The 24,029-nt window shown below is 42.6% G+C and overlaps 1 protein-coding gene across 1 annotated transcript in view; it reads right to left on the minus strand.

Moving 5' to 3' along the window:
- The window catches only part of DPH7 (diphthamide biosynthesis 7), a 118,147-nt gene that overhangs the window by 61,164 nt on the left and 32,954 nt on the right, over positions 1-24,029 (minus strand). Inside the window, exons 2-4 of the mRNA XM_078642114.1 lie at positions 21,661-21,825; positions 15,719-15,861; positions 11,251-11,338 (exon numbers count right to left, since the gene is read on the minus strand). Of these exons, the coding sequence (XP_078498240.1) occupies positions 11,251-11,338; positions 15,719-15,861; positions 21,661-21,801 (372 nt within the window). The 5' untranslated portion in view covers positions 21,802-21,825. The remainder of the gene's footprint in view (positions 1-11,250; positions 11,339-15,718; positions 15,862-21,660; positions 21,826-24,029) is intronic.

Below are 24,029 nucleotides of genomic sequence, written 5' to 3' on the forward strand. Positions count from 1 at the left end.
GTTCTCCCTCCAATGTCATTCTTACTTCTACCGACAGCCCACCCTCCCCTATGCGCTCTCCCTATACTTCAGCACCCGATCCACATCTACCCTATACTCTCTCCCCCAATACATCAGAACTCTATCCCCAACAAATTCATAACCCCCTTGCCCCTGTCCTCTGCCTCAAGACCCGACAGCCCACCCCCATACCTTATTAGATTCCAAACTGGATGCGATTACAAAAAACCTGCTAGAGCTCTAAGCAGACTTATATAGACTCATTCACGTCACTCCAGATCTCCAACACCCATCCTTTCCAAACTGACCTTTCCTACCAAGACTTGTATGCAATTGAGTTGGGAAACTAACCGCTATCACAATGCACTCACGCGACCGATTAGACAGAAAATCCCTTTGTCCAACAATGATATCCAAACCCTCTTCTTGTCATATAACTCTGCACTCCTGGATATAATGGACAATCAGGGTATAATCCATCCCATCCCGACAAACTCATGGTGCTCATGGGCTCAACGATAGAGAGGTCAACAAGGGCAAATTACCCTCACACACTCCATCCTAGCATGTCAAAATCCGAACTGAAATGCATGTTAATCAACTGCAGATCTGCTTCAAGACATGAGGGAGATATTGCTGACCCTATTCTCACACATGATCTTGACCTGCTAATCCTGACTGAAACTTGGCTACATGACTCCTCTGCTCCTATCCTTGACATACTAGTCCCGCCTAACTATGGCATTACTAGATTAGCTAGACCCAGAAGACCAGGCGGAGGCATCGTCTGCATCCACAATATCAGCTTATCAGTTAAACATGCACAAACCCCCGTTCTATCAACCTGTGAATACCTTTGCCTCGATATTTCTTGCAATAGCAGACAATTATGCAAACTACACCCGAACTAACCCCCCCCCCCACCAAACCCCTCCCAGGAGACCACAGTACATATGTAGAGACAAATGGAAAAGTGCCTAACTAGGTAATAGAACTCTTCCCAGAGGTGGACATGTTGGGCCCCAGAGGAGTCTAGCTACTTCTATAAATTGATATGTCTATGGTAATACCTACTGGAAGTTTGCTTCATTACCTGAAATTCAGAGATTGTGCAGTGTTGTAAACCAGATAAAAGATTCGCCAGGCAGATCTCTGAACAATAAGCTTTCTATGACTGAGTAAGGGAAGTGCTGTAACCCTTGAAAGCAGTGATGGATGGCCACGCCTACGAAACCTTTATGTTCCATTATGGGAGCAGAGTTTAGGCTAAAGCATAATACTTTCCTCCAATGGAAAACATCCAGTATAGACTTTGACTGGTAGATGTATGCAAGCATCTTGGAGGTTACCAGGTGCCACCCACCCTGTTTCTTGTATGGATTGTCAAGATTTGAATCAATTTAACTGTGAGGCATACCACTATGTAAGTCTGGTTTAAGTCAAAGAACTGGAACTGGACTGCTCAGTCTTCTTGGGTACAATAAACTACTTGGAATAAAATCAGATATTGACAGGTTTTTTTAGGGTCAATAGCTTAAAAAGATGACTTTTAATTTCCATCAGCGGCTTTTGTGAACAAATTTGAAATACAGAGGATATGAAGGAAGAAGTAAAGGAATATTAAGTTCATAATATTCATTTTTATTATGTTGCGCACCTATGAGTCCTCAATATGGAGATTATACTGTAAGCCAACACTCTCCCTCCTATTAGAGATGCATGCTTCCGGATGCATAAATGTGCTTCTTCCTTCCTCAAGTGAAGTCAGACTTACTTTTTTGGCATCTGGAGTTGCAGGAGCAGATATTGTACAGATTTGCATTGATGATGAAATCTGCATCATTGTATTTGTTGTAGATTGTTTCCCATTGAAGAGCTGTATCACTTTGAAACCCTTAAAGCTCTGGGGAGGCTGGTAAGATCCTTGTTTCTGTGGCGCTAAAGAAATAATACGTAAAAAACATCTTTACTGTAGAACCAGCCAAGTCTGTGACTTTTTCCCATATGTGACAGGGTGGAAATTGGTTACACACACAACTGTTCACGGCAGAATCTGTAGTGTCGTGCATGTCTGTTTAATGGAATCTGTGGTAAAAGTCCCTTTCAGCCTTATGTTTGAATTTTTTTTTAATTGTAGAATGCTATAACCTTTATGTAGCTTAAGGAAAGAAAGAGTTTCTACTAAGACAGCATTACCGTGGATTCCTGAGGATTTTGCCTACTTCTCTAGAATAGAAGAACGAGCAGCTGGCCTTCTCCCTTACTCCACTGCTCCTGTGATCACAGAATAAGTATGCAAATTTCTCAAAACAATGAACGTATAGTCTTTATAAGTCTAGGATTTGGAGATTCGTGCTTTGATCGGCTGCTTGGAGTTTCGTGCAAGTCATGTGAGGAAGTTATGTTTTGATGTCACATGTAGGAGGAGAAATGCGGCTCCTGGCCCCTTCTCTGCGACCCCCCCAGTTCAGTGTCCTGACCAGCTTTCAGGAGTCGGCTGTCCTGTAGCGGACGGGGCCAGCGGGGCTGCAGAGGAGCAGAGTGGGGCAACGAGGTGGCAGTGGGCGGCTCAGTAGAGAGGAGCCCCACCGGTGTGCGTTGCCATGTTGGGATGTGCCAAGGAGCTCCAAGCCACTTGTCTTGTTTTTGCAACCCGGGAATCCCACTTTTAAAAAACATGTATAAAACTGGCCCCTTGCTTACACTGCTCCTACTGCCAGCCTGCTTTATCATCCTGCTCACTATCTGCTCGCCAAACCCCCACTGTTGCATCATGAACCGGCCAACGACCCAGCCTAGGACTAGGGACAGTACTTGGTACGGGGGGTGAGTGATGATGTCCTTCGTTCCTCCCCCTTGCAGTGTGGCAGGTGCCAACAGTAGCCTGCCTCAACCTGAGGTAAGCCGAGGTAGGCACTTGACGTGTCAAGTCACAGGCACTGCAGTGCAGAGGCGACCAGCGTTTGGTGGACACAGCTTGCACATGGTACCGACCTGCTACTGCATGGGCACATATTCAAGCATGCTGTGGCAGCAAGACTACAACACAAGTCTGCTTCAAAGCCAAAGCAGCTGGAAACCAGATCCAGGACTGCTATTTCCAGAGGCCCGCTCGAACACCAGTCACAATCAAGTAGCTGCTGGGAGGCAGTACCGAGCTCCCTTGTTTGTGCCCAGTCGTCTAAGTACCGGTATGAGCCCTTCTCCCTTATTTTCCCCCATCCACATTTGACAAGACATTTCAACACTGCCCCCAAGACAGCGTGCTCATGACCCTCCCTCATTTCCAGCCAAAGGTCATCAGTCAGGGGAGGTGAGGCGGCACTGTAGAGGTCTCATTGACCTCTGGAGAAGTCCCTGAGGGAGGTTCCCCGTGGGATGGCTATGAGGTTGGGTAGGATGAGGAAGGAGCACCCTACTGCGCAGGAAGAACAAGTCAGGCTGTGTGGTAGCCCCCCCAAAAGAGGGGACCCCCCCCCCAGCCTCGCAGCCCTGCCAGCAATGCTTATCATCCCCCTCCACCATGGTTTCCACATGGTACCCTGTTTTTAAGTCAAAAATCAAACAGTGCCTGCGATCATCTTTTTGCTGCCTCTCCAGGCACCAGGAGAATGGCTGGCCCTTTAGGCCCTCGTCGGACATCTTTTCTGAGGTTTTCCAAAAAGCAGTCCACAGCAGACAGAATAGGTGCCCCACAGGAAGATGGGGTGCCCCCACTAAAAGCATCATTAGCGCAAACGAGGAAAGGGCACCCACAATTCAAGATTCAGGCCGTAGTGTACCCAGCTCGGACCACAGCCCACTCCAGACTGTAACGGAGCCACAAGCTGCCCAGTGGCGGACATGTCGAGGTGGAGACAGCAGAGTCCAAGAAGTTGGCTCCAGCAGGTCTAACTGCTCCAAACCAGCTGCCCGGCAACCAGCCTCCCCCCTCGGATGGCCACACATCCCCACACCCATTGTTTCATCAAGTGACTCCCCCCCTCGAACTCCCAGAAGCTGTCCCTTTCCTCAAAGGTCCATCGCAATAAATACCCACATTATTACCCCACTGGGACATACAAGACCCCTAAATCAGAGTCCACCAAAGGCTCAATGGATCCGGGACCAAACTAGGAACATACTACTACTCTCCCCAATGAAATCCTCCCATTCAGAAGGTCCAGGAAATAAGGATCAAAGTCCCAGTGGTATGGAATTAAATAATCAATCTCTTCTAGAACTGTCTCTCTTTCTTGCAGAGCCCACCTGCAGTCCTGGCCTGCAAAGAAGAGCCACCCCAGAATCGACCACGGCCCTGTCCAGTACAATCTGGTCACAGCTTCTGCAGACACTCCAATCTACTGTTTCGGCCCTAAGCTATCACTCTGACAAATTAGACATTCAAGTCAACCTTACTGTACTCGCGAGCTGACTTCACCTCAGGGATTGACAAGAATCTAAATAAATTGATTTCTAGAGCACAATCCACGACAAACTTCTCGCAGTCCATTAGCTGCTGCTCTCCCGTTATAGATAGTCTGTTTTCACTTCCTCTTTTCCAAAACACCGTCCTGTCTGAAATTAAGGAACTCACTGGTGGATCTGGACAACGCCAACAAGCTGCATGTGCACCCCCCTACAAGACCCTGCAGCCTGCAACATCCAACCCCCCCCAACAAGCCCCTGCAGCCTGCAACATCCAAACCACAGACACTCATTGTGTGCATCAGCTCCAATCTGGAACTTGAAGATGCTCCGCCAGCGACCAGTCCCCCTGAGTCCACCAATGCCGTTAGCACCTGGGCCCATGAATGCCCTGACTGTCACCCAAACAACACATACTCTCAACCAACATGCTTAAGAGTTGAGCAGGCAGGGGTCCTGTCCCTTCCGCTCCAGATGGATCCCAATCATCCTGCCCTCAGAAGTCATCCTTGCAACCTTTGCCTCACCCACTCTTGCCCAGTCAATTTTATCCAGATTGGAGGCATTTAATGCTTGGGGCATCAAGATCAGTCCCCTTAAAGCGACAGACTACCCAGACATTCTGGCAAAATCCCAAGCATCTACAGAGAGGTCCAGGAAGGAGCTCCTCTCAATTCTTAAAAATCTGCTTGGTCTCACCAATCTAACCAGCAGTGAGGTAAGAGTTGCAACTACCGATCCCTCAAGAAACGATTGAAGTGGCTGCCTTCAGCCCTGTCCTGTCGACGCCCTGACTGAATCAATCGCCCGGCGCTCATGCGCCCAAGCTGCTCCAGTTATCTGTTTGCTCCTGGAACATAATCTGTCTCACAGAAATTACGGGCCCCTGACCAAACAGCTTTCTTAAACAGGTACGACATCATAGCCCTGCAGGAAACATTGGCTGAGCTGAGGTGTCCAATAACAGGTTTCATAGAGTATAGGAAGCCGACCCTTCGAGAGCACAGCAGATCAATGATGGTCTGTCAAAATACACCTCAGTAAAACTGCAAGTGAACACTGATCCATTATTATTCCAAGAGATTTGGTGGCAAGGAATCAACATCAGCAACAGGAGATCACAGCGCCCCTCTTGTTGATCACGGTCTACATCAACCCAAACGCAAGGGAGAAGAGGTCAAAATTTAATCACCTTATACTTATTCTGTGTGCCTTAATCAAGGATCATGCTCAAGCAGACTGTATGGCAACTAGGGATTTCAATACAAATCTCTTTCAAAATCATCATAATGATCCCTCTAGGAAGCCCAAAGAACATCGCAGAACAATCCAGGCTAAGGGGCTGCTTATTTAGCCCACTAGGAGAACTCCTGGTTTCGCAACGCAACAGTCTGGGCTTCAAAGTACTGATACACCACCTTACTGGTCAAGAACCGATGGAAAAACATCCTCTCTAGATTATACTAATTGTAACACGGAAATGCTACACTTGGTAGAAAGCTACTGCATTGTTCCGCGTACTGTGAACGATCACTGTTTTCAGGTTAGCATAAAAAATTTAACTGGTCTTATCATGCTGCATCCAGTATTTAGAGTAAAGGTAAAAAGACCGAGAACCTTAAGTGTCTCAAATGGAGCAGCACCGGTAGTGGAAACATCAAGGCTGAATCCCCAAAACCCACAGAGGTGGGCCTAGGTGCAGTTTCGCCGATCATTGAATGGACAATTCGTACTACCCGGCTCCTGGCAGAATTTCCATTATCAGTCCGACTGCATGGTCCCCACCATGCTAGCTATTCTCTCAACAACGATTCAGCGACTAAAGGAAGCCCCGATAAAGGCCTTGATGGCGTTCAAAATAACCCCAATCACAGTAGCTAATCGACACATTCAAGTTAGTGCAGAAAACCTTCAGACTGCCAATTTTTGCAGAGAAACAGACATTAACACCACTTCTGGGTGACTCCTATGCGAGAATAAGACACCCAATTACAGGAACTTTTGGGTCTTGGTGAACAGACAAATAAACAGAGACAGTAGGTCCGGTTGGGGGAACATTACCAAACCAGAATGGGTAGCCTTCCTCTCCAAACATTTTTTGGCAAATGAGAGTCCAGACATACTTCGGACGAGGGGACCCAAAAGCTCAGGGGCAATAGTCACCCTGCCCAGTCTCATGATGAGGATTGTTTGCTCTGTTCTTCGATGGATACGCCTCTCCTGATAAACCGGCTAGACCACGTAATTTCCAAGGAAAGAGCAGATTGGGCCCCAGGGCCAATGGCCCTCCCCCTCGCCTCCCCCCAGGCACTCTTCAAATGGGACATCATGTTTTGGGCAGGTAGTCTCATCACTCTTCGACCACTGCCTGAGGAGCTCAACAATACCTGAATAATGGAGAGGGGCCATAATACATCCCATTTACAAAGAGGGCACCAGATGAGAGCAGATCCGAGCAATGACAGATTAATTATGCTTGACAAGGAAGCTAAATTCGACACCAGCCTGCTCCTGGAGGATTTACAGCTATGGGTGCTAAAACAGATAGGTAATCAGGAACCATGTCTTGTATGCTTTTGCACACATGACTGAATAATGCAAAGTGGGCATGACATTTGGCAAATAGCGACCCTACATGGTGCCAGGGTAGCAGGACAGGTTGAATATTATTTTGGTAGCAAAACTGATAATTCTGTCCAGGGGTGATGGTCAACTGTTAGGAGGCTAAAGCAGTAGTCTATATCAGGTGGGAAAGGGCATGGGAAGGGCGGGGGAACTAAAAACATTTGTGAAAACGGTGTGGGAAGTAGACTTTTTCTGTTTTTGAGAAGGAAAATATGAGTAAGCAGAGGGGTGAGCAAAGGGCCATTGTGTCTGACGGCTGAAAAATAATCTGATACTCTGTACAGTATGGGAGTGAGAGCCATAGAGGGAAAGAAAATGTTTGCATCATCGGCGTATAATTGAAAAAAACTGAAGGCAAAGAAAGTGAATATGTAGTGATGTAAAGATGAGATCAAAAGACAGGCTTGTGGGATCCAAGAGAAGAGTCAGCAGTGGATCCCCAAGAACCAGCAAAAGGGCAGTTGGGGTGAAAGTAGGAGAAGGTTTACAAGGCTTCAATTGTGATGCCTAGTAGGTCAGTGAGTTTCAACAGCTACTAAAAGTTGAGGAGGAATAGCAGTGTTACAGCAGTTACAGGTGGGACATTTTGAGATCTGCATGGGGCATGTTTCTGTAGAATGCAGTGTTCAAAAGCTAGATTATAGTGGATTGAGTAAGCAATAGGATGAAAGCTATTAAGAAACCTGATTGAGTACTAGCAGTTGTAAAGTTCTGTGGAAAGAAGGGAGCTGTAAGACCATTACAGGGAAGTGAACAAATGTACACTCAAACAGGAGCACACTACTTCCTTGTTCAGCAATCCCGTACCAAATTAAAAACTAAATTACATGGCAGGACGCTACATAGAAATTATATTTTGAGAAGATTAAATTTTTCTTTTCAATTCCCAGCAGACCGTCCACAAAATTCATTCTAGTTTAAACCAATTGATTCTAAAACAACAGAACAAAACAACAAAAGACGCCTGCAGTTTCATGAACTTTAAACCAGAGAATAAGACAGAATATTTCCAAAAAGCAAAAGTAAAAAACGCCACTGCCTCAAAGACAAAACACAGCATTACTAATAAAGCAATCAACCTCACTATGGACAGCATTACCAGGTCACATATTTTCAAAGTAAATATCTACCCCAAAAAAGAAAAAAACTCATGGATGATACCCAGTGTAGCACATATAAAATGGTGGAGGCAGCTAGGAAATTACTCGCATACAGCATTATACCACCTTAAAACAGGTGTGCCTTTGCAACATCAAGAGACACAAAAAAGGAAAACAGGGCAAAGACAACATCCGTCCTACAGGGACTAGCAAAGTTCATACAAACAAATCTCCTGCATTACTGAAGAATTCCCCATACCGAAATGTAACCAGAGGCTCTCTCAACACACACAGGTCTAATAGCCAAATTAATCAAATGCTACTTATGACCACACAAACCCTCTCTATTAACCATGAGGAAAATATTAAAATGTTTTCCTAGCATTCATTCCCATCACGTACCCTCCTCAATCATCTCTGGTATCATCCTAGTCTTAAAATAGCCGATATTATTGCAAAAGATATAAGACAACTACTGACCGGTATCAATCGCAAATTCTCTGCAAAACTCATGAAAACAGCAGCAGCACAGGTCTGTATCCCCTAAAAACTCACAACATCCTCAGTGGTTTGGTATCAGATTCTGATCTGTAAGTACCATTCAATGAGGTCTAATCTCAATTATGGATGGCTTACTCAAAGTCGCAGAGAAATGGAAGTCCTCTCTGCCTGAAAGCTTGTGGACTTTTTTTTTATTTCAGCATGGTGTCCAGAAGTCTACAGGTAAGGACATTACACTAGATACAGCCAAAGTAGTTCATAAAGATGAGATCCTGGAGAACAGATCGTCACATTTTTCCTGCTTTTGAGCCCTTCTTGCATTTATTTATTATTAGAAATACATGGTTTTGCTCTTAATTTCAATGCTAGTATTCATTATGAAGTGTGATGCTTTGATATAGGTCGGTAGTGCATCAATAGCTAATGTTATGTTTCAATAGAGTGATTTTTAAAGTGCGGTACATTTAACAAATGTGCAGGGGAAATTCACATGTTTCTTTTTCGCAAGTTACATTACAAATCACAAGACCTATTTTTCTCATAATAATACTGTGAAAAATGTTACAATTTGTACGATTAAGAGGGAGAATAAAAGCTGCAAACAATATGCTTGAAGGTCACATACTGGCATGGTCTGGTGCCACTTATTGCATTCTCCAAGTACAGTTTAGCAAACTAAAGACAGAAACTGACCTTACTCACTGCAGAATGAGAAAGAACAAAAGGGAGGAGTGAAAGGTGTGTGTGTTAAACCATCTAGGAAACTTTATATAGCATTTGTGCGCCAATCTAGACATTGGCTCGAGGCTAGGAAGGGAGGAGCTACAAATCGGTTCCATCAATGATCTGACTTAATCACTATCTGGTAGGTTACATTTGCCCTCGGACTTCCATGTATCTAATTTTTACATTTCATCATTACCTTTATTGCTGCAAAAACGTTAATTCATGCAATCTGCACTTAAAGTGAGATTTAAACTTTAATAAAGTCTTTTGAATATACGTAGTGTAGATTTCTTGTGTAAGCCCACCTTTTGGGAACATGGGCCCCCTAACTTACTAATAAATAAATAAATATAAAAGGCTAAAACCTGTCTGTCGCCTTCTTGAGACCAGAGTCTATGCCCCAGCATTAAGAATTTTACAATCTGACCCTAACACAGTACTGGCGTGCGGGGTAGCCAAATTCCTTAGTTGGGCGTGGGTGATCAGATGTAAAGCTATGTGACGAATCCTCTTCTAGGCAATTCTTGGTTCCCTATTTCTCTTACACTCAAAGCTGTAAATTGTTTAATACTGTTTTAAACTGTCTTTTTAACTATTTATTGAGTGTTTTTTAATAATATGAATTGTATTTTAATTGTCATGTGCTTTTAAGATATTATATCGAAATAAAACTTTGTACCACTAATAAATATAATCTTGCAGTTTGTGACAGGAATAAACATTGCTTAATACACATTATCTCCAGGTAAGTCGTGGTAAATATGTAAGTCACAGCCTGTGTGTGTGTCTTTTCTGGTCATGTTGGTCAGTTGACTTGTAAAATGTATCACAATAACTTGATGAAGACCACCTCAGTGAGTAGAGGCTCAAATAAGCAGCCACCTTGATCTTTAAACTTCACTCAAAAACAATCAGCTTTGGCTCAGGTCAATCCTTAAGTGATTCCACCATCAAAGCTCTTAAAGTGTTTTAGCTAGTAATTGCGGAGACACATGCAATCAGATCTACAACTGCAGCACGAGCACAAAAAGCTGGAGCAACTAGTGCTGAACAGCCAGCTGGAGAGTTGCATTAAATATTCATTTGCCCCAGACATTTTAAATGTTATATTTGAACTTTAGAGTGATGAAAATAATGTCTCCCACTGTATATAGAAGGCTTTGCACCGTTGTTTTGGAAAAGCCTTAAGCTACATTACATACTTTTGATGCATTGTTAGACATCCATTCCACTAAACAAGTGACACAAGCTTTGTAAATCTGTATCAGCACTAGGTGGATTTTAAAATAATTGATCCAAATAAATGCACCAAGAAGATTGGTAGACTTTATGGAAGAGGTGATCCACAAATCAAGCCTCAGAGGGCAATATGTTGAAAACTAGAAATATCAAAACGACCATAAAAACATGTACACACAGTCACAGAATTTAGCATGGGGCAGGAAGGGAATCTTTGAGAGAACTACTACTTGGATCAAGCTCTTTAGCATCTTCTGTGACAAAGTAACATGTGACCCTTCCACATTGAACATGTCAGAGACTAGCAAGAAGTGAGAAAGAAGATGGTTTTATCAGGTGTTACCTTTAAGCTGGTAAAGTATGGAAAAGAAACACAAGGTTCACAGGTAAAAAATTACCCAATGTTCCAAAAGCAAATGTTATATGGAACTTCACTTTACAAAAGAATACACAACACATGTACAGAAATTCACTTTCTCTTTCACGAGCGTAGGTTTTATATACAGGTGTCAGGCTATTTTTCTTAACAGAATAAACACGATTTCCGTTCTCACAAACCGCTGCTAGTAAGTGCACAATTTGAATGCTGCCAAATGCATTTTTAATAAAGTAACACTGGTTACCTTGATATATAGGTAATGTTAAGGTTTACCTCACTTCCACTGAGGCGGCATAGTTCAACAGCTCCCTTGGCATTTGCAAAACCCAGTGTTGGACATTCAAATATTGGAACATGGCACCTAAAAGGAAAAACATGTATCGTTAGTATTTATATGATTAGGGACTACACTGTGTTATCCTTTTTAATCATCCTCTGGTCTTAAAGTTGTCACTGTAATGAGGCAATGTTCCTTCAAAAAGTTGGCCGCAAAAACAGAGGCACCTGCAACTTGGAATATTACACCATCATTATTAAGTAGGATGTTTAAAAAGCATCATTTAAGTAGCCTACAACAAGATTTTCGTATAGGTAAGTGATGGATAACTGTTCAAGCAAGCCCAGTTTACAATCACTACAAATAGCTCTGCTTCCAATCAGTGAATAAGTGATAAAACATACTGTGCAAGGGAAATTTAAGGCATGTTTCTGGATCAAGAAAGTTGTAATTTATTCACCATTTGCATATATGGTTTGCTTTTTAACTTCAGCTACCTGCCCTTCACGCTTTTACAAACTGTAAGTTATAGGAAACCATAAGTCATGGCAGACTTCTGTATTGGTGATTTATATGAAGAGTTGTGCATTTCTTATTTGAATATTCTTAGTTACGCACCCCAAATAAACTAGTATGGGCAGCATTGGCATTAAAGGGATAACAGTTGCTGTAAACCTAGGTCAGGGGGACATACGTCTGAAGTGCATGTAGGCCATCTTTTAATTTGTGTCCCCACACTGGCCTAAGCAGAGAACTCACACTTAGACGACATGCAGTAACAAACTGTCCCAGGTCATACAGAAGAATTTCACTCCTATCCCTTAAGCAGACTAATGTCGATACCACCAATACTCACACAAGCTCATATAGGACCTGCACACCCCACCAACAAGACATATAAGAGTACCCCCATTATATCTGGGAACTCTCAAAGTTTGCCTAGAAGGTCATTAAGTATTTCTGATGGCCTAGGACTTTGGAGACGAGTCATTTGGTCACAATCACTGAAATTTCCAAATACGTGTTACCCACTATATTTCAGGTTCAATTTATTCTTTGCAGCTCTATAAACTACCGAAAAGAATTCCCTTATATAGAAAATACATATTTTTAAGCTTTATTTATGCATATTTTTAAGCTTTATTTATAGTTCAATAAACACAACTAGAAAACGAAAGATTGGTGACAATACAATCTACAGGGTTATAACACATTGTATGAGCTCTGGCAACAGTTCAACATCAAGCAAAACACATGTAAGTTTGCCCATATGGTCATGAGCCCCCCTAAATGATGTACATTGGAGTTACCCTACACTCAAGTCACAAAACAACCCTCCTCTGCAGTCATACTTAACACCACCCACTCACGTCTCCAAAATAACTGCCCCTGCATGAAATACCTTAAGAAATAAGGCCCATTACTCTTCCGCAACATACAAACTTTACAGCCCATAAACCAAATTTCTAGCTTTTATCACGCACCCTATCCTGTATGATAATACTCTTCAACTATTAGCTGACTTACATTCTTGCATCAATTCGTTACATCAGCTATTGCTCTGCCGCAATTGAAGAAACCCACAGCTGACCCTGCCAATCTAGTGAACCACTGTCCTGTATCAACTCTTTTCTAAAATTGAGGATTGCCTTGCTTTTAATCACCTCACTGCATTTCTTACTTCCTATATCTTAATTAACTCATTTCAATCTGGCTTTATAATCCTACCTTCCACTGAAACTGCACTTTTTTAAGTGTCCAACGTCACCAAATCTCCACAACTTAAGAAACTGCTATGCACACTAAAGTTCCTTGAGCTCTTGGACACTTTTTAAACAATCAATCGTACTACTGTTTCTACACTAACACACTAGGGATAATTAACCAAGCAATCAACTGGTTTCCTCCACCAAGCTTTCTGACCGATCCTTTTAGGTCTCTTGGTGGTCATCAATATACATCTGCATTCTTCTGCCAGTTGGTGCTTCTCAAAGTTCGGTCTGTGTACTTTAGTCGGCTCTCTTTACAACAGAATCCAAGGAGACATTATCCTGTCATTTGGCTTCTCAAATCTTGTATATGTCAATGCGACACACATTTTCTTATCTAATACAAACTCTTCAACTGCCTCACAGGCATTTGCGTCTGGATGACTATCCGCTCACTTAAGCTATGCTATTCCAAGACAGAAATTATTTACTTTGCTACAGAATCAGAAACCTCCAATCTGCCAATTCCCATTTGTTCCCCTGTGCACTTTTACTCCTACACCTTCGGCCAGACACCATCGTGAATTTTTCAGTATTGCCATTTTCACAGCCACCACTGTCTGATATCACGTGATTGATATCCACAAACTCCTTCCCCGTATTCTCTTTCAAGTAGCTAAAACCCTACACTTCAATTACTTTAAAAAGTTAACTTGCACTACCAATACCCAAATCTCCTGTCAACAGTTTCAGTTTCAGTTTCTGCTCTTCAATGATTTGCAATTGCATTTCTATCAATGGTGATTTCATGCGGATTATAGATTGCCGCTGTGAAGTACCAAATAAAGCATGGTGCATCTCACTTGTTCTTACAACAAAATTTGACATCCGTCCTGCTCAGAAAGACCTTTACTAATATATCACAGTGTATGAGTCACACACTAATATGTTGCACCAGTCCTCCTCCGATGCGTTATGGCAAATGTTCTTCTGCTGAATTAAAACCGATTTATTTTTGCAGCTGAAATTGCAAACATTTCGAATGTGAATGTCATGGTTTTTGCAATATATCAAATACTTAGGCTCTCTCTACAATTCAAACAGTTTATGGCCTAATTCTGAATACCCAACACAAATTCTACACAGATAGAGGTGCGCCTATTTTTGAATAAACAATCTAAATATGCTATCAAATCCATGGCTCGCAAAGGATTTCTACAAAGGCTTATGATCTGGATAGACTTTAAAATTGAAACGTCATAGAAAACTCTAGAATTTCATCAGAAGCCTCATAACTACCACATATTTCTTATCAATGACCGAATATTTTAAATGTGTTTGCATCCATGCAATGGCCATTTCAAGACTTCCCTATGTAAGTAGCCCATTACACCGCTATAGTTCTGCCCTCAATACAGCTAATTTACAAGTCAACCTACATTTTTGCATTTCCAATATCAGGCCAATTTTTCGGCAAGATTCTTTTTAAAATCTCCCAACATTCCGCCCAAAATCATAACTTATGGTCCTGCACGTCTATTCCAACAACAAAATGCTTCAAAAGGCTGACCTGAACTATACTTCCCGGATTTTGCCTACTTCTGTTTGAAAGGCAGATTTATAGTATAGCTTGTCAGAGCAGTGTGCCCATTTTCAAAGTTGTGTTGTTTTGGGGAGGGGTCTGCAACCACAGAGACTATCTAGACTCAAATGTGTAGTCCAGAAATTCAAGAGACAAACAATTGACAGTGTTTCTCTTCCATTATGTAATCCTATTGCACGCCTATGTTGAAAATAAACCTATTGTTTTAACAGGCAAAAATAACGTATTTGGATGTGAACCTTTGAGTAGGGATCAAATTTCATAAAATATTTTTATATGATTTGATTGTTGGCAAAGGAGCAAGCAGTGTTAATTTCACGAGTGTGTACTTTTACGTTGGTATCTATATTGCCAGGCAAGGGGAAACAAACAAAATCGACCTAGAGGTTTCTAATCAGGGACATAGCGTGTAATCTCCCCACTGGTCTTGGATGGAGCTGGGAAAGACAAGAGGTGCTCATGGAGTGGAGATAAATGCTGCAGAAGCAGGAAAGGGAGAGGACGGCTTAGAAGGGCAAGAGAGGATAGCGTATAAAGGAGAGAACGGAAAGTATGCACAACCAGGAGGGCTTGGTGATGGAGGAGAAGAAACACTATAGAGACTAATGAGGCAGTGCTGCACGCAGATGAGGATATGAGGTGGTGTCACACACGGTCACCTGCTCCTTCCACAGACTTGCAGAGCAAGCACTGAGCAAAGTAAACGATTGGACATGTCAGATTACTGTATGAATTGACATAACTCCATGCAGTTATTGATATTCCTGCTCCTTTACTTGGAATGCCAGTACTCTTTCTTTCCTTCCTTGTGCCATCACATGTCCATTTGAGAAGGATTGAAAGCCTTTAATTCAGGATATGTAAAAATACACAAAAAGATTAGGACCTCAAAAACTAGTTCTTTAACAGGGGGCACGGAGCGAATGTTTGACATTTTATTGCTACAAGTTTTATTCAATGCATTTGCATTTTAAAATGTACAACACTTTATAACATTTCCTTTTATCCCCATTCAAACTGTAACATTGGTTGGACTAATTTTGGTTAGTTTTAAAGGACATTTGGAATGGGTTTGGCTAGTTAAAATAACTAACTGACACCACGGGCCGGCTTGGGTGTACACCGCAAAACAATCATTAGTCAATGCCTTACCATTTGATGTCTAAAATTGCTGCTGTTTCTATCCTCTGTAGCTCCTTCAATGGCATGAACATCTGGTCTGGTGTGAAGTGATAGATGTAGAGACGCCCCAACCTTGTGTGAGGTTCATCAATCCCATCATTCTCTCCACTGTGCTGAAATGACATTAAACACATTAGGGATTGTTGGTCTGTTACATGTCAGATCTAAGTTTTTATAATCAATAAATAGCTAACAAACATGCTAAAGCCACACATCTCTCACTGAGCCATATCCAGGTCATGCATCTGCCAAACGTTCGGCACATGATGGGACGAGGATTTGACTGGACATGGCCTGGTGGATATAAAGGACTAGGAACACTACACCCAAGTCTGTCTCATATGAAACGCTGTAAATACTCTGAAGCGTCAGCTAAACTTATTATACAACCAGTGGCATCACTTTCTGGTCTCACAACTGAGAAGGCTGCTTGGAACCAATTAACAGGGACAATCTGTAAGCAGTTGGTTACATCTGAATGGCCTAGAAGGGATTTAGTTTGACTTGTGGTGGTTACAAGCACTTACAAATGTGGAACATGTTACTTTGAATTGGTCACTCTGTACAGAGTTTTTGTCCTTGTCAAATATGTAGTGCATTGCTGCCACTAGCATGGCCCCGAGGAGAGGCACCTTGCACAGGGAGACATGAAGGTGAATGAATGTAAAAGTGTTGGTTAGTGTTACCTTTGTTTAGAGAGGATGTTGTTGATCAGCTGGTTACTGGAGATGTACATTGGACATATTGCTGATTTTGTGTGGCAGCATTAAGGAGAAGATGCATCCAAAGCAAAGAAGATATTGTCAAGAAAGCATTGGCATATTCACAGAATATTTGGAGGCCCATAGCTTCAGTGTTCAGGAGTATGGAGTGGAGGTGGGCTAGATGTTGGGGGCAGAGTGCGAGTTCCACAGATGTGGCTGTATCTTCATCCCAGCAAACAGTATACACTTGTAAGAAGGCAAGCTGGTAAGAGATTTGGAAGTGGTGCCATAGTCTCAGCTCTACAAAGAGACAGGACTAGCCAGTCATTCAGGCAAACGTGGTACTCTAGACACTTTATCTGAACTGCTCCCAAAGCACAGTATTAAAGGAACATTCGGGGCGCCGATCTTGATAGGAACTGAAACACCATATGAATGAATCAATCAATAATGGATTTGTAGAGCGTGAACTTACCCCAAGGGCGTCAAGGCGCTTTATGCGGAACCGGAGGGTGCAGACAAAGAGACATGCTCACAACGAAGTCTGTGAGAAAAGCCAGGTCTTTAAGGCTTTACGGAAAAGCGAATGGGACACCTGACTCGAAAGCTCTTCCGGGAGGGAGTTCCACAGTTTAGCAGTAGCAATAGAGAAAGCTCTACCTCCCCATTTGACCTTCTGAAACCTCGGTACTGTTAGCAGATTTTTATCTGAGGACAGGAGCAGCCTGCTAGGAACATAGCGATGGACGATAGCCTTAATCCCCTCTGGACCCGAGGCATAGTAGGCATCATGAGTCAGGCACAAAGTCTTGAAGAGGATCCTACGGTCCAAAGGTAGCCAGTGCAGCAGCTTAATAGAGGCTGTGACTGAATGATATTTTGGTAGGTTCAGCACCAACCTGGCCGCAGCATTCTGCACCATCTGCAGGTGTCGCACTAGCCCTCTGTTAATGCCCAAATAAAGGGCATTACAATAGTCCAATCTGGACGTTACCAAGGCAATGACGGCCTGCTTACGTGCATCAAAGGAGAGGAAATGGGAGATTTTTCTGAGGATCCTAATGATCCCATAACAAGTGGAGACTGTCCTGTTGAACTGCAAGTTGAGGGACAGTGAATTGTCCACCATAACCCCTAGGTTCTTCTCATGGGATACCGGACAGGGACAGACGCCAAGCACGTCCGCCCACCAGTCACTGGACCAGATCTCCCATTTACTACCAAAAATTAAGACCTCAGTCTTCTCTCCATTCAATTTCAGAAAATGTTCCACCATCCAGGAGGAGGCTGCCTGCATACAACTCCTAAAGTTAAGAGCCGAATCCCTTACACTATGCGAGATAGACACCATTATTTCGGTGTCGTCCGCACAGGACAGCACCTCTAGCCCATGGGATCTCACAACCTTAGCAAGTGGAGCAACATAGATATTAAAGAGTGTTGGGCTCAGGGAGGAGCCCTGAGGAACACCACACAACAAGGGTTTGGGGGCCGAGTAGAATTGGCCAAGCTTCACCGTCTGTGCCCACTCACTAAGAAAGGAAGCAAGAAGCCCCAAGGCCGAGCCCCCGATACCTATCTCTCTGAGGCGTTCAACCAGCCTGTGAGGAGACAGGGTATCAAAGGCTGCGGTGAGGTCAAGTAGAACAAGCAGAGTGGTGTGCCCTGCATCCACTGGAGTACGGATGTTGTTAAAAACAGCCATCAGTGCTGTCTCCGTACTGTGGTGGCTTCTTAATCCAGGTTGTGAACCATCGAGTAGATGGTGATCTTTTAGGTAGGTGCTGAGATGAGAGTTTAAATAGGTTTCCAGAATCTTGGCTGGAACAGGAAGTAAGGAAATTGGCCGGTAATTCTTCAGTTCTCCAGGGTCCAGTGAAGGTTTCTTCAAAAGAGGCTTCACTACAGCCATCTTCCACAGGGTGGGATACAGTCCCTCGGAGATGGCAACATTCAGAACAGCAGTGAGATGAGGGATAATGATCTCACGGCCAGTTTTTAGCACCTATGGGCGCAGGGATCGAATGGGGAGCCCGATTTGACTTGTTCTAGGAGCCGATCAGTCACCTCTAACGACATGCAAGGGAACATAAGAAGCCTGGGAGTCTTCTCCATGGGCGAGGCCTCACTTGGAAGAGGAATAGGTTGAGCAAGCGACCCAGTGTTGGAGTTGGATGCTTCCAGCAAGGAGTAAATGTCTGTGATTTTAGTTTGAAAGAAGTCATATTTTGTCACAGAGCTCCTGGGAAAATTCTGAGAGGTCAGTGACATGGGGGGGGGGGAAGTAAGAGTTAATGACCTTAAGAAGATCCCTAGAGGATTTCATAGACTCAGCAATGTTTGAAAAGTATAATCTCTTTTCCTACATGATGGCTGCTTATTGAGTGCCCACCGCAATAAGCAGGAATCGCGTATGTGCTGCTCTCAAATGCATATTAAAGAAGAAATGGTGAAGTCACCATGTAATCTCCTTGGGTGTAAGGTCAGAGGCATTTTCCAGTAAAAACAAATATCTTAACTTTTATCATGCACGTTTAGAATGGCAACTTCTTTCCACAAACTCTCTCACTTTGCTTTCATTGTTCTACTTCCTGGGAAATGTATTTTAGCAGCAAAACATGCACTCCTTGTTGTACCGGAGTGAGTTCTCCTTCTGAAGAATGCTCCCCTTCAGAGCTTAAATGTGTAGATTTTTGGGGGAATTACATTTTATTACTGAGACACATTCACCAAGATCCCCTCTTCTGAGGATTTTGGCACTGTGCTTACCACCAGAATGCTGGGACTGAGGTTGGAGTAAGCGACTGGAGGGATCAAGGTTTCTCAACCTTCCTTGCATTGGAAAGACCATATTTCAGCTCAATGTGCTTCCAGGGCTTGATTCCACTGCAAAGATATGCCTCTGAAAGGACGAGAGATTCCTGTGTTCCAAGCCTATAGGCCAGATGACATAAGTTTTATGCAATGAATTCCATAATCTGACATTGAACCAAACATGATTGTGACTACTGTATATGGTAGGATGTCAAGCTTGGGACCTCTTGCAATACCAAGGCAGTTATATATATACTGAAGCTCTTATGAGTTTGCAGGAGATGGTCTGTCCTAAACACTATATATTTTTTCTACATCCACTCACTGGTCACCAGAAATTCAATTACCTTCGGCATTCTATTCATGTTACCAGTGTCCATAACTCTGAGGAAGGCTATAGCCTCTCCCACTTGCAGGGTTACCACAGAAGTGATCTAATCCAATTAGAAAACCTCAAGTCTATAATTATAAATGTTTAATAGTGGCCTTGTGTGAAGAACAACCTTTGCTTACCTCCAACACCACCAGGAGGTCTGTAAAAGACTACTTTTCAAGGAAAAATAGGCTTGATTACAGAGTACTAGATGTATATTCAATGTTTATTGAAAACTTCATATTAGAGTCAAAAGAGGTTTCTTGATCTAGAAATCCAGCAAAAGTGAGATCTCTCCAGAGTACCAAAAAAGCACCATTTTAAATTCTCAATTTCCAAAATGAAATTCAGAAATCAACGGCTTTACACCTGCGTTCTATGTCTGAGCAACATGGCATGTAAGAGCTGCACTTCTGAAGGTTAAGAACAACAATTTCAAAATGACCTGCAGTCCCTTCTGAATAATTTTAGTATCCAACCTTTGTATGATCTGCTAGTAGAAGTGATCTACACTCCTGCATCAAAAATATGATCTTGGAACAAGCCATGTCGTTTATCGTTTGAACTTGCATCTACCCTGCCTATCATTTTTTGTTTTAATTTATAACAATTTTTAGTAGAAACAAGACAGCAGCGATAATGACAGTACATTGACATCTCAGCTGGAGGTATATGCATTTGAATTGTGCAAAATAGCATACAATCTATCGGGGGCCCAAAGATAACACAGAGCGTAAGGCTGGTCAGTGTAAAGAGGGTTACATATAAAGTTTTCAGTTTGGGAACACCACTCATCCCCACTGTTCGTGTTGGCTCAGGGACTTATGTAAGCCTGTCCTTGCCTACCTCCTCCAATAGTGCCTGTATCTCCCGTCTAAGTTCCACCGAGGGAGAAATACAGATGTCCCCCCTATATTTATTCCAGTTTCTGCACTTTTGATCCTATTTTCGTGGGCAACCCCTACCTTTATATACAGTTTTTTCCGCTACCATAGCGTGGTCCATATCTGTAGCCCAGTCACGCAAATGAGGTTTAGAGTCAACCCCCCACTTCTGGGCAATGTTTCTTTTAGCTATGTTCCACCCCATGGTGGCCCATGATTGCTCAACTTGGGTGAGGTCCGTTGCTTCCCAGATATTATGGAGGCATAGTTGGGGAGATGGATGGCCTATCATTATTTTTGGTCAAACTTGGAAAAGTCTACTCAAAAAGGGTGAAAGTTCATCCAAATGCACACTGGCCAGGCAGATTACAGATTAGGGTGCATTCAGGCCTTTGCATGGCAAAGACAGAAAGATCACACATAAACCTTATAAAGGTTTCAAAGATTCCAAGAGCTAGCTTTTCATAATTCCAAAAGAAGTAGGCTTTTCATGCATGCACATACTTGGATTAAAACCAGCTGGCTCTGCATAGTTACCAATAAGGCTAAACCCTATTCTAAAGTAGACAGATGCGGTGTTGCAATTCTCTAGGTAGCCCCAACTAATCCCTCTAATTTCTGTAATGTCAAAGTGAAAATTGTTGATCCAGTTGGACTCTCAAATATTACTCATTCGCCAAGATATGACATCAGTTGAGGCAGCTCATTTTATGGTTTAAATTTCTATATTGCATTTCAATAATGACAATCCAGAAACAAAAAGAAAGCAGGAGGTATAACCTCTAGTGGTGATAACAACAGCATTTGTTAATTGTTACTTCACCCTTTACATTCTGGTTAAATCAATGCAGCTCAGGACAACACACCAGTGAAAGGTTGGCTGTAACAGAAGGCTCACCACATGTAAAGAAGCACAGCCATGAGCCTTCTACCTGCTTTTCTTCTTACTAGGGGCACTGCATTGATCCATAAAGTGACCAAAGACATTTAGTTTGTCAGATGTGAATGAGAGCTTTCCAGTGGTCAGGGCTCTTCTCATGAGACCAGCTAAGGCTAGATTACTCAATTTAAAGATAAAAATTGGTACGCAATGCTTCAAAATTATCCAATCTATCCTAATGATATTTTATTGCTTACTTTGCCTTCAGGCTTTTTTAGCTGGTAAGTGCCGCATGCCAGAATATTTTGCCAGGCAGCCACTGGGCACCACTCCACAGCATCCGCACTGTATTCTGTGTCTATAACTTGCAGGATCTGAGTCTTGTAACGGGGGGCCATGTCAGATATGGCTCTTCTCACCACCTGCACACAGAAACACACAAGATTCATAAAAGGCTAATCAAAATTAAAACGTGTAAGCAGAATAAAGAAAACTATTTCAATGCATGTTATCATCTTCCACAATGCAGGCCACTTTTTGCAATAACAAACAAATCACCATCGACCAAGCAAAGTATGGGCCCATTGGTATTGTCCGTTTGAAAGAGACAGTCCATGTCTTCGTCTTTCACTTGTGTGGCTAGGAGCTGCTTAGAACCATAGTTGCTATACAAGCACATCCTGAAATATTTGCAAACAATATTGGAGATCACTCAACAGCCAAGTGTGTTTCAAATCAAAAGAAAAGAAAGCAAATTGTTTTGATTTTTCTTGGCTTCAACATATTATCCATCTAGCAAATCATCAGTTTAAAAAAACGTAGATGAAGAGGAGCCTTTGAGCATTACATTTCAACCTCTGCCGTTGAACCCCCTGGGTAAAGTTTGGAAAAAAGTACCAGTGGGTTTTCAAACATAAGACCTCACAAGTTGGCAGCATACCAGCAAACTATGAAGTAACTAAACCCAGAGATTCTTCTAGAGAAACAATTGTACAGCTTCCTAATTTGAGTAACACTCTCTTTAATGCAAGTTACTAAAGTAAAGGGTGCAGGCAACAGAGGGAGGACGTGGATGCTGTTAAAAAGGGAAAAGGAACTACAATACAGGAGGACACTAGCACTTTTATCCAGGAATATGAATGGTCTGAGGATACAACAAAAGAAGAATAATATTATAAATGCTGTATAGTCAAAGATAAGACCTGGTTTCTGTAACGTATTTGACAGGCAAAATGTGCCACCTTTATGAGAGACGTAAATGCAGTTTGCTGATAAGTGTCTCTTTTATGTCAGACTCTAGAGGTGTTGCTATGGTACTTGCAAAATTGGCCCCATTTGTGGAAAACAAAATATGGAGGTCCCCTCCTGGATGCCATATAGCAAATTCTGGTGTGTCTAGTGGGAATACTGTAACAATCATTTATCCATCATCATCAAAAAGCTTTATTCGATTTTTTACAATCATAAAAGCATATACTAACAGCAGTACATCAGAATTACACAGATGTCTGGCATAAATTCATATAAAACCCAATAACAAAAACAAGATTTAAGATCAATAAAACCAGAAGTTAAAAAGAATAAAACATTGGATTTATCGACTATATATATGTACAGTATAAAAATAGTTAAATCAAGTCAAGGACAATATGCAATTTGACGTGCCCTCAAGATCCATGCCCAGCCTAGGAATTTCACCATAGCCAGTGCCCAGAAGCTTTCTGATGGGTAACAGTCAGGCCCGCCTTGGGGCAGCATAGGTATCACAAACCCAGAGGATATGTGCTGTTGTCTCGTTATTGGCAGTACATCCTGGGCACCCAGCTGACGTATGTGATGACCATTTCAGGGTGAAGGATCTTACAGGGAGAGACCCCACCCTGAACTGAAAATACAATTTACGATCCATGGGTTTCGTAATTGCATCCCAGTATAATTCCATCCTAGGGACCAATTTATGGTCCATAAAGCGGCTAGTAAGGGAAGAAGACACTTGTGGTCTTGCATTATTCAATGAAAACAGTTTCCAGTACTTAGCCTTTAACAAAGATTTAGATGGAAAAATGGAGTTTGCATGATCGGTCCACAGCACTATCAGTCCTAACTCCCCTAAAAGATTTCGGACTGATCTGAGCCACTTAATGTGATGTAATGTGTCTGACTTAATAATATCTAGAAAACCCTGGGCATAGCCAATAAGTTCAGGAGTGGTCCACAATCTCCTCCAATAGAGGAGGGGGCGCAGTTTGGCTATAGCTGCAATGGGTTTCTTACCTAGATCTAACAGCAATGGACACATAGGAGAGCTCTGGGGAAGTCCGGTTATATTTCTTAGAAACCTATTCTCTGCTGAGGTAAAAGCTACAAGGTTCTCACAGCCCGACACCGCTGAACCATACAAAGCTGAACTAACAGCCTTCAGATTATAGATTTCAAGGGCAGGACTGATAGGCTTAGATAAGGTGCGATTGTACTCCTGACAAAGCGCCCCAGATATCTGTCTGAGTTTAAGTGAGGCTATGTTGATTTGCCGGCCCCACTTCATACTACCTTGGAAGTTAACTCCCAGATAGGTGAACTTGTTAACTATTTCAAGAGGGCCCTCTTTCATTGCAAATCCTCTCGT

Source organism: Lissotriton helveticus, chromosome 5_1 (assembly GCF_964261635.1).
Source record: "Lissotriton helveticus chromosome 5_1, aLisHel1.1, whole genome shotgun sequence".
NCBI lineage: Eukaryota > Metazoa > Chordata > Amphibia > Caudata > Salamandridae > Lissotriton > Lissotriton helveticus.